Here is a 12,518-nt window from a genome sequence, read left to right as displayed (position 1 = left end):
TTAAAAGAAGGTAATTTAGAAGTTTTGCAAGCTGTAATTTGGCAGTCGTTGAAGATATCATGATGAAATTTGGCAGGAACGTTACTTGTATTACTATATGTATGCTTTAAAAAAATTAGCAAAATCGGAGAACGACCACGCCCACTTTAAAAAAAAAATTTTTTAAAGTGAAATTTTTACAAAAAATTTTATATCTTTACAGTATATAAGTAAATTATGTCAACATTCAACTCCAGTAATGATATGGTGCAACAAAATACAAAAACAAAAGAAAATTTCAAAATGGGCGTGGCTCCGCCCTTTTTCATTTGATTTGTCTAGGATACATTTAATGCCATAAGTTGAACAAATATTTACCAATCCTTGTGAAATTTGGTAGGCGCTTAGATTCTAGGACGATAACTGTTTTCTGTGAAAAAGGGCGAAATTGGTTGAAGCCACGCCCAGTTTTTATACACAGTAGATCGTCTGTCCTTCCGCTCGGCCGTTAACACGATAACTTGAGCAAAAATCGATATATCTTTACTAAACTCAGTTCACATAATTATGTGAACACACTTTGTATTGGTATAAAAAATGGCCGAAATCCGACTATGACAACGCCCACTTTTTTGATTTCGAAAATTACGAAAAATGAAAAAAATGTCATAATTCTATACCAAATACGAAAAAAGGGATGAAACATGGTAATTTCATTGGTTTATTGAAGCAAAATATAACTTTAGAAAAAAACTTTGTAAAATGGGTGAGACACCTACCATTATTAAGTAGAAGAAAATGAAAAAGTTCTGCAGGGCGAAATCGAAAGCCCTTGGAATCATGGCAGGAATACTGTTCGTGGTATTACATATATAAATAAATTAGCGGTACCCGACAGATGATGTTCTCGGTCACCCTGGTCCACATTTTGGACGAAATCTCGAAAACGCTTTCACATATACAACTACCACCACTCCCTTTTAAAATTGTTATTAATACCTTTAATTTGACACCCATATTGTACAAACACATTACAGAGTCACCACTGGTCCACCTTCATCGCGATATATTGAAAAGGCGTCCACCTATAGAACTAAGGCCCACTCCCTTTTAAAATACTCATTATCACCTTTCGTTTGATACTGATAATGTACAAACGCATTCTAGAGTCAACCCTGGTCCACCTTTATAACGATATCCCGAAAAGGCGTCCACCTATAGAACTAAGGCCCACTCCCTTTTAAAATACTCATTAACACCTTTCGTTTGATACCCATATTGTATAAACGCATTCTAGAGTCATCCCTGGTCCACCTTTATGGCGATATCTCGAAAAGGCGTCCACCTATTAAACTAAGGCCCACTCGCTTTTAAAATACTCATTAACACCTTTCATTTGATACCCATATCGTACAAACAAATTCTAGAGTCACCCCTGGTCCACCTTTATATCGATATTTCGAAAATGCGTCCACCCATAGAACTAAGGCCCACTCCCTTTTAAAATACTCATTAACACCTTTCGTTTGATACCCATATTGTATAAACGCATTTTAGAGTCATCCCTGGTCCACCTCTATGGCGATATCTCGAAAAGGCGTCCACCTATAGAACTAAGGCCCACTCCGTTTTAAAATACTCACTAACACCTTTCATTTGATACCCATATCGTACAAACAAATTGTAGAGTCACCCCTGGTCCACCTTTATGGCGATATCTCGAAAAGGCGTCCACCCATAGAACTAAGGCCCTCTCCCTTTTAAAATACTCATTAACACCTTTCATTTGATACCCATATCGTACAAACAATTTCTAGAGTCACCCCTGGTCCACCTTTATGGCAATATCTCGAAAAGGCGTCCACCCATAGAACTAAGGCCCACTCCCTTTTAAAACACTCATTAACACCTTTCGTTTGACACCCATATTGTACAAACGCATTCTAGAGTCACCCCTGGTCCACCTTTATAACGATATCCCGAAAAGGCGCCCACCTATAGAGCTAAGGCCCACTCTCTTTTAAAATACTCATTAACACCTTTCGTTTGACACCCATATTGTACAAACGCATTCTAGAGTCACCCCTGGTCCACCTTTATAACGATATCCCGAAAAGGCGCCCACCTATAGAGCTAAGGCCCACTCTCTTTTAAAATACTCATTAACACCTTTCATTTGATACCCATATCGTACAAACAAATTCTAGAGTCACCCCTGGTCCACCTTTATATCGATATTTCGAAAATGCGTCCACCCATAGAACTAAGGCCCACTCCCTTTTAAAATACTCATTAACACCTTTCGTTTGATACCCATATTGTATAAACGCATTCTAGAGTCATCCCTGGTCCACCTTTTTGGCGATATCTCGAAAAGGCGTCCACCTATAAAACTAAGGCCCACTCCCTTTTAAAATAGTCATTAACACCTTTCATTTGATATCCATATCTTACAAACAAATTCTAGAATCACCCCTGGTCCACCTTTATGGCGATATCTCGAAAAGGCGTCCACCCATAGAACTAAGGCCCACTCCCTTTTAAAACACTCATTAACACCTTTCGTTTGACACCCATATTGTACAAACGCATTCTAGAGTCACCCCTGGTCCACCTTTGTAACGATATCCCGAAAAGGCGCCCACCTATAGAGCTAAGGCCCACTCTCTTTTAAAATACTCATTAACACCTTTCATTTGATACCCATGTCGTACAAACAAATTCTAGAGTCACCCCTGGTCCACCTTTATGGCGATATCTCGAAAATGCGTCCACCTATAGAACTAAGGCCCACTCCCTTTTAAAATACTCATTAACACCTTTCATTTGATACCCATATCGTACAAACAAATTCTAGTGTGACCCCTGGTCCACCTTTATGGCGATATCTCGAAAAGGCGTCCACCTATAGAACTAAGGCCCACTCCCTTTTAAAATACTCATTAACACCTTTCATTTGATACCCATATCGTACAAACAAATTCTAGAGTCACCCCTGGTCCACCTTTATGGCGATATCTCGAAAAGCCGTCCGCCTATAGAACTAAGGCCCACTCCCTTTTAAAATACTCATTAACACCTTTCATTTGATACCCATATCGTACAAACAAATTCTAGAGTCACCCCTGGTCCACCTTTATGGCGATATCTCGAAAAGGCGTCCACCTGTAGAACTGAGGCCAACCCCCTTTTAAAAAACTCATTAACACCTTTCTTTTGATACCCATATCGTACAAACAAATTCTAGAGTCACCCCTGGTCCACCTTTATGGCGATATCTCGAAAAGGCGTTCACCTATAGAACTAAGGCCCACGCCCTTTTAAAATATTCATTAACACCTTTCATTTGATACCCATATCGTACAAACAACACATTCCAGGGTTACCCTAAGTTCATTTTCCTACATGGTGATTTTCCCTTATTTTGTCTCCATAGCTCTCAACTGAGTATGTAATGTTCGGTTACACCCGAACTTAGCCTTCCTTACTTGTTTTTCTTAAAGAGGTTGAGAGAACATTCTATTTCGAGTGAAAAAAGTACTGGTTGATCAAATTCGGTTGAGAATTGTTGAAATGACAACACTTTTTGTGAACAAGAAAATTCTGCTCTCATCGTAGAATCGATATCGCGCCATGTCAGGATTGAATGTATGATTTCAGTATATCGTCGCCGTTGTTTTGCCATTCTCTATGCTCCGTTTAACCTTTTTTTTATGATTTAATTATGAAACGAAGATAAACAAAATTATTTACTTTTATCATCAAATCATGTGTTAGGAAAAATTGATATGACCACGGTTTTGACAACGGTTTTTCTTGTTTGTGGAAATGAGATACACAGTTATTTAATTGCTCTCCGAGACATTTGCCTCTTTGCCTCTGTAAGATAAATGACAAGACGGAAAGTTAGGATACTGTCATTTTGGTAGAATCAAATCAGTCAGTGGTTGTACGTGTTGCTACAAGGTACTTTTTTAAAAATGTGTGATAAGCGTAATAAGTTTTGTTACGTCTGCGGGTTATTCGTTGATACATCGTATACAATTAAAAACCAATGCAGCTCTCACAGAAGCTTTCACATCTATCTTTAATCGCGTGTATAGTGAAAATGTTTGGTATGAACCAGAGTATGCCTGTGTGAAGTGCTGCAGCGCACTCAAAAAATGGAAAACTGGGAAATGCAAGAAACAACCTTTACCATTCTCAACTCCAATGATATGGCATCGTCAACTTTTCCATAAGCCAGAAGATTGCTACTTCTGCAAAACAAATACTGTTGGTCATCACTACAAAACCCGTGACCGTATACAATATGCTAATGTGTTAACTGTATCTCATCCAATCAAGGGAGAAATATCGACTATTCGTGATGCAATTTCCGAACTGCAAAATTCATTAGAAGCTGATGATGAAGAAAACTCTGACGGCCTAGAAATCAACGACACAAAGTCCATTTTCTGCATTCACATTTGGATTTCTTCCCTGAAAATCTTGGACAATTCAGTGACGAACAGGGAGAACGGTTCCATCAGGAACTATTAGAGATCGAAAAACGCTTTGTCGGAAAAAGTCAGATCAGAATGCTGGCAAATTATTGCTGGTCTCTAAAACGCGATACTGACGATGTGGCTTATAAACGTAGAAGATCTAGCAAACATTTTTAACAGCTATCGAAATTCGAAGTTTTTTTTTGTATTAAGTACATAATATAAAACAAAATTTTATGTAAATATATTTGCAACTATTTATTTCTTTATTTTTTCTCTCCAACATAGGAGCGAAATAAAATTACTCGAGAGATGATATATGTAGATAAATAAAAAATATCGAAATTGTTTAAATAATTAAAGTCAATAATTGAAATTTTGTTATAACAAAAAATAATGGGTGGAATAAAAGAAACGATAAGAATGTTCAGTACGATGGCAGCGATATACTGAAATCATACATTCAATCCTGACATGGCGCGATATCGATTCTACGATGAGATCAAAATTTTCTTGTTCACAAAAAGTGTTGTCATTTCAACAATTCTCAACCGAATTTGATCAACCAGTACTTTTTTTACTCGAAATAGAATGTTCTCTCAACCTCTTTAAGAAAAAAAATAATTCATTACAGAAATGATACATTAAAACGCCGTCAAACTTTGAAAAATTAAAAAAAACGAGAAAATTTTAGATAACTTTTAAAAAATCTCAAGCAATCAAAAATTGATGGAAAAATGACGGAGTAACGAATTTTTGAATGCGCGAGGTACTAGAAAAACAGTTTTTCAACAATAATTTGAAAATTTCGGGGTGTTAGAAAATTCTGAATCACGGCATCTTGATCTACTCATCAAGACCTACAACGGACACTAGGTCGCTACAAAAGTTCTTGAGATATTTTTTTTTTGTTGCACTGTGTAATCAGCCGATTTACAGTGGGCTTCATTTTAGCTCAATACACTTGATGCGATATTAAGAAGGCTGATTCCGCGACAGTTGGCGCAGTTTGCAGAATCCCCTTTCTTGTGAAGTGGGCAAAGAACACTTAGATTCCAACCGTCGGGCATGCACTCCTCCGACCATATTTTGGAAAGAAGTTGATGCATGAGCCTTGACAACTCTTCGCCGTAGTATTTGAATAACCTCGCAGGCAATCCATCAGCACCCGCGGCCTTGCTGTTTTTATACTCAGCTGAGCAGAGCTCACAGAGTATATTAACTTTGTTCGCATAACGGTAATCCGTAACGGCATAAACTAATCGAGATAGATATAGACTTCTATAAATGATCTGGGTGAGAAAAGAAATTCATTTAGCCATGTCCGTCCGAATGTAAACACGATAACTTGAGTAAATTTTGAGCTATCTTAATGAAATTTGGTATGTAGGTTCCTGGGCGCTCATCTCAGATCGCTATTTAAAATGAAATCGGACTACAACCACGCCCACTTTTTCGATATCGAAAATTTCGAAAAACCAAAAAAGTGCGATAATTCATTACCAAAGACGGATAAAGCGATGAAACTTGGTAGCTGCGTTGACCTTATGACGCAAAATGGAAAATTAGTAAAATTTTTGACAATGGGCGTGGCACCGCCCAATTTTAAAAGAAGGTAATTTAAAAGTTTTGCAAGCTGTAATTTGGCAGTCGTTGAAGATATCGTGATGAAATTTGGCAGGAACGTTACTCCTATTACTATATGTGTGCTAAGTAAAAATTAGCAAAATCGGATGACGAACACGGCCACTTTAAAAAAAAAAAATTTTTTAAGTTAACATTTAACAAAAAATTTAATATCTTTACAGTATATAAGTAAATTATGTCAACATTCAACTCCAGTAATGATATGGTGCAACAAAATTCAAAAGAAAAAAAGAAAGTTTCAAAATGGGCGTGGCTCCGCCATTTTTCATTTAATTCATCTAGAATACTTTTAATGCCATAAGTCGAACAAAAATTTACCAATCCTTGTGAAATTTGGTAGGGGCATATATTCTATTACGATAACTGTTTTCTGTGAAAATATGCGAAATCGGTTGAAGCCATGCCCAGTTTTTATACACAGTCGGCCGTCTGTCCTTCCGCTCGGCCGTTAACACGATAACTTGAGCAAACATCGATATATCTTTACTACACTCAGTACACGTACTTATCTGAACTCACGTTATCTTGGTATAAAAAATGGCCGAAATCCGACCATGACCACGCCCACTTTTTCGATATCGAAAATTACGAAAAATGAAAAAATGCCATAATTCTATACCAAATAGGAAAAAGAGATGAAACATGGTAATTGGATTGGTTTATTGACGCGAAATATAACTTTAGAAAAAAACTTTGTAAAATGGGTATGACACCTCCAGTATTAAGTAGAAGAAAATGAAAAAGTTCTGCAGGGCGAAATCAAAAGCCCTTGGAATCTTGGCAGGAATAATGTTCGTGGTATGACATATATAAATAAATTAGCGGTACCCGACAGATGATGTTCTGGGTCACGCTGGTCCACATTTTGGTCGATATCTCGAAAAGGCGTCCACCTATAGAACTAAGGCCCACTCCCCTTTTAAAATACTCATTAACACCTCTCATTTGATACTCATATCGTACAAACACATTCTAGAGTCACCCCTGATCCACCTTTATGGCGTCCATCTATAGAACTATGGCTCACTTCCTTTTAAAATAATCTTTAATACCTTCCATTTGAAAACTATGTCATAGAAACACGTTCCAGGGTTTCCCTGGGTTCATTTTGCTAAATCGTGGTTTTCCCTTATTTTGTCTCCAAAGCTCTCAGCTGAGTATGTAATGTTCGGTTACACCCGAAACACTTAGCCTTCCTTAGTTTTAATCTGGTTATTGGGTGGAGGCACATTAATTCCATCATCACCGATTGCAGGATCGGGTTCATCATCGCTGTGGGGTACATGGCTGTCTCCATTTAGGGGAGTAGCGAATTGTTCCCTCCATATTCTGATCACTTTTTGGACATCGGTTACAAGGTCGCCGTTTTCGTTCTTAAAGGAGTTTGCCCCTGACTTAAAACCTGCCGTTTGACGCCGGCTTTTTTGGTAAAATTTGCGAGCGTTATTCCTGGTGGTTAGAAGCTCAAGCTCCTCGCACTCACTGCATTTTTCTTCCTGTAAAGGCGTTTCGCTCCCCTTTTCAACTCACGGTAGCGTGCACACACTCTTCTTGTTGCGCTCGCTGTTAACGTGGCCCCGTGGTCGCCATATTCCTCTTATTTTCATATATTTAGTGAAATTTTTAAAAGTCTCCAAACTTATGTTAATTGCTGCATTTTCTTAAATTTGAGAACCACTTTGGGAAAATAAATATGTCGGAAAAGTTAAATACCCTATTCCACATCAAAATTTAAAACGTACTCGCCCTCATTGAGGTTCTCCACTTTCATAGGCACGCGTAGTCTCCAATTTCTCTTCTGACACCATTTTGATGTGCATTTCTTCATCCCTCTTCTTCAGCTGCAAAATTATCGTTGGCACTAACGGTATTTCCCTTTTTGAAAAACCATCGATTTTTTTCTGTCGATGGTCCATAGTTTCGATAGTGAGTTTTTCAGGAAAGGGTCTGTAAATTTACAATCAACTAACGTTCCTGCATTTCTTGAAGGATATTTTTTCTTCTAATTTTTATTGGATTGTCTCATCCGTTCTAGATTTTAACAGCATTTAAGTGATGGTACGTGTTAATTTAAAAATAATCCGGTACGAACCCGGTTTCCACGAGAGCGATTTGTTTGACTTCTCGAATACTCGAGCCACTTAATTTGTTTATCTGGTATTATTTAGAGGCGTTGAGATGTGCATATTGTAACGAATTTAGTGAAATTTCGCTTATTCCAAATCTTCTGCTAACGTTCGAATCACTAAACTGTTGAACAAATAACTCCAATATTCAATAATACAAAAATGGTCTTTATTAGACTACTCTGAAAGTGCTTCACAATAACACTTAACTTCACAACCAATAGCCTGCTTAAATCAAACTGATTAGTGACTACTCAGCTTGTGCTGCTTTTATACTTTCTGTCCCAAATGTCTAGACGTTTCTCCCTCTAGAAACTTCTACTTGGTTACCAGCTATATGCGTGTGTATTTTTAGTTTATAGTCTCACGCATAGCCATTCGCGTATGTATATGTGAGTACTACTTCGACTGATGACTACATCTGTGTGTGAGTTATCTCTTCGTTGCCTTGTATGTATGTGGGTAAATGATTAATGTGTTTATGTAGCTTGCTTTAATGATTTTGTTGTTGTGCATTTACTGAGTAACATCTTAGAGATGGTAATATTCGTCACAATATGTATGTATATTAGGGTGATAGGGTAATTTGATGGCCGTGGTCTAAAATTTATGTATGACATCATCTACTATATAATTATCGATTTTGGGTTTTATATATTAAAAAATAGTTTAAGTTCCTTATCTCCACAGTAAAGTCGTAAGTTTGAACGCTGTGCGACATCCTTACACCGTCTCTAACCGAGAATAATATATAATTGAGATATTTTTTACCCTGGTACTATCAAATGAAGTGGTTAGACTAGAGACATTCGTTTATTTGATTTATAAAAAACACCTGTGCTGTAGTTCTGTGTAATTTCCGGTAAACAACACGTTAATAAATATTAATTTAATTTTTTCCAGAATCAGAAACAACTACACCGCAGACTCTCAACGCACCGTGTGACATTTCAAATCAAAAATCTACACTCAATAACTTATCCATACTTCAGGGCAAACCTCCGCCCGGGCGCAAAATCGAAAGGGATAAAAAAATCGTTATTTACATTCTAGCAAATAATAGTGCAGAATATAAAAAACACAAACGTGTGGTGCACGGTCTCTACAAGCAGTTTATTGGTAAATGTCAAAGTAGAGGATTTGATTTCTTAATCTCGGATGTGCATGAAAATGATGTTGGAACAAAAAAAGACTTTAGTAAATTACTTGAGGTCAAGCGCTGGACGCAAAGCCCACAAGAAGCCCAAGGTGGTCACGAGGAGGCTGCTAATTGTTTATCGGAAATATCTAGACACACATCCACCGCTTACATTATACCGGTATTATTTATGGGCTCTTCCCTCGGTACTCCCATGTTGCCATTGACTATAGAAAGTCAAGATTTCACATCAGTTTTAAATGTGGCTAGTGAAGAGGAAAAGATTTTACTGGAAAAATGGTATACAATCGATAATTTATATCAACCAATGTGTCATCGTTTGTATACACAACAAATCGATACATATTCAACAGAAGTTGATGGTGAATTGAATAATTTATTAGAAGTATTACTTCGTCTATTTTCCGATGACTTAAAAGACTCATATTTAACAACGGTAGTTGAACAAGAAATTAATAATACAATACTTATAAGTCAAGAGCATGCCAAACGTTGTATTTGGATACAAACTGGTGCACAATATACAAAACTTCAAGAAAATGCCTCGCAATTGGATGCTGAAGTTTTAAGACGTATTACCAAAGTATATGCCGAATTAAAAATGCATCTTTCTGAGAAAAATTTAATTCGCATTTTACCCACTATGAATATATTGGACGAAGAATTAACTGGTGTTATTGAAAATTTGCTGGATAAATCGATAACATCTATATTTGATGAACATCAAAATAAAAATAGTATACCATATAATACGAATGGTGTGGATAAAGTACTTTTAGAAGAATTGCATCTAATAGCACACTACTCAAAAATATTAGCACAAAATTCGGCTAATTTTGATATAACGAATGATGTAAAAAGGTAAGTTTGACCTAGGTGACAACACTTTATGCAATTATAAATCAAAACAAGTAAAGCTGTCAAGTTCGGGTGTAACCGAACATTATATACTCAGCGTGAGCTTCAATTGTACATTTCATTTCAGTTAAATTACTTTTCTACATAACACGTGGCACCGCCCGTTAAAAAAAAATGTCTCCACATTTGCTCTTAGAATAAAACTTGATAAGTGAAATATCATTGATTCAAAGTTATAGCTTATTACTCTAGTCTACGACTTTTTAAACTTTTTTATCTCTAAGTTGCCGTGGTCTTTAACCGATCCCGTCCATTTTTACTAAAAATATTTTCTGCTGTAAGGAAAATTTGTTTACCCAATTTTATTACGATCCGTTAATTTTTCTTCGAGCTATGGCTGCCGAAACATAGAAAATTGCTTAGTCATAAAAGGGGCGGTGCCACGCCCCATTTTTTTAAATTTGAAGTTTTTTCTATTTTTGTTATAAATCCACTTGGGAAAAGATATACCATTGTATTAAGCTCGTTTTTGCAAAGATATAGCTTATTTTATTCGTCCACGACCCTTTTAAAAACCTTTTATATAAAAGTGGGCCTGGTCCTTAACCGATTTCGTTAATTTTTCTTCAAAGCTTTCCTTATAGTAAAGGCAACCTCTCCACCGAATTTTGTTACGATAGGTTGAACGATTTTTGATTTATGATTAATAATATTTGTAAAATTGATTTTATCACAAGTGGGCGGTGCCACGCGAACGGGACCTATTGTGCGAAAATGCCGTTGTTCACTTTTTGAGTGATTCTTATAGGAAACGCTCTTTCAAATGGAACAAACCGCAGTTTTCTATCTTTCTTAGTTTTTTTCACAAATCGCATTTAAAGCCAAATCGCACCACAAGTACGATTTTTTGAAATAGTTCGATCCATGCGCCCCCTATAGGAGTTTTTTTTCTTATTATTGATTGTCATCGGGTTCTGAACTACATATATTCCAAGTTTCAAGCTTGTAGCTTATCGGGATGTTACTTAAATTTTAATTACAAAACTCGTCCACAACGGCCGGCCGCTACACAGAGTCAAGCTAAACAAAAACTTTAAACGCGTTTTTCTCGAAAACTTGTTTTCGCACAATAGGTCCCTTTCATGATTACAGGTTACATATGTTTTTCAGCGCGCAACTTAAATGTTTTTGAGAAAAATAGGAAATTGAATTCAAAATAGACAAAATGCTTATCAGAAAATCATTTAAATTCCTTATCTATGTAGTGAAAACACAAATTTATTTTACTAACTGATCGTATTCTTTTTTATCGCAGATATATTAAAGATAATATACACTGGCCGCTCATAATTTCTGGAGCTAGCGGTTGTGGGAAGAGCGTATTAGCATCAAAAATTATGGAAAACGTTCATAGATGGAAACCTGATGCTCATTTGATATTGAGGTAAGAATTAGGAAGGGAGAACAAAAATACTGAAAACTAAGAGAGATTTAAGCAAGTTGAAAGCAGAACATATGTCCATAATGATGTCTTACCAGCAGACAGAATCCTTTTATTATTCCGTTCAAGTCCCCACGGACTTGAAAAACAGAACAGGAGGAGGAGGCTAAGGTAGCATTGCATATATATCAGTAATTTCGGATAAGGATGATAAGTTTTCTGCTGCAGCAGTAATCATTCAGAATATTTTAGCGCAATGCACTCGGCATGCGATTATCGCCCATTAAGGAAAAATTATCCTTAGTGAATCTAAGGGATACGACTGATCTGTTGTCGTCAGTAAATGGCTAAATTTGCGCCACCTTACAGTGGTGGGTGAAGGGAAGTTCCTTACAGAACTAGAGGTCTAAACTGCTGAGCAATTTCCGTTCAAAATTTTTCTACCGATAAGTCGGCTAATACCAGAGCATACTGGAGTTTTATTCGCGTCTGACTATATCCATAAAACTCCCCCAAATCCTCAGGGAGGTTTTGTTCTCACAATAAACGCATAATAGATAAGTGCTTGAACTCGGCTAGCAATTTCTAGGATCATGTACATACAAATCCTACGATATTAGACTCACAAAGTGGTTCATATCTCTGAAGAGAGAAGACTTAAGGGTCACGTTGGGCATACTAACTGGACACTGCCTTCTGACGTCACATGCTTATAAGCTAGGACTCGTCAGTATCGAACACGTCGAATAGGTTTTAAAAGTACCAAAAAATAATCAACTCATCGACTACGTTCAATTACTCGTTCACGTGTGTATATCATC

General features: G+C 36.8%; 1 protein-coding gene across 9 annotated transcripts in view; it reads left to right on the top strand.

The window, feature by feature from the left end:
- Positions 1–12,518, top strand: part of LOC137239232 (uncharacterized) — a 145,841-nt gene that overhangs the window by 107,965 nt on the left and 25,358 nt on the right. For all 9 annotated transcript variants that reach the window (XM_067764277.1, XM_067764279.1, XM_067764278.1 and 6 more), the window contains 2 exons: positions 9,143–10,259; positions 11,572–11,700. In XM_067764277.1, the coding sequence (XP_067620378.1) occupies positions 9,143–10,259; positions 11,572–11,700 (1,246 nt within the window). The remainder of the gene's footprint in view (positions 1–9,142; positions 10,260–11,571; positions 11,701–12,518) is intronic.

This window comes from Eurosta solidaginis, chromosome 2, assembly GCF_040869045.1.
Source record: "Eurosta solidaginis isolate ZX-2024a chromosome 2, ASM4086904v1, whole genome shotgun sequence".
Lineage (NCBI taxonomy): Eukaryota > Metazoa > Arthropoda > Insecta > Diptera > Tephritidae > Eurosta > Eurosta solidaginis.
The sequence above is the reverse complement of the archived record's forward strand: the minus strand, read 5'-3'. Positions and strand labels throughout refer to the sequence as shown.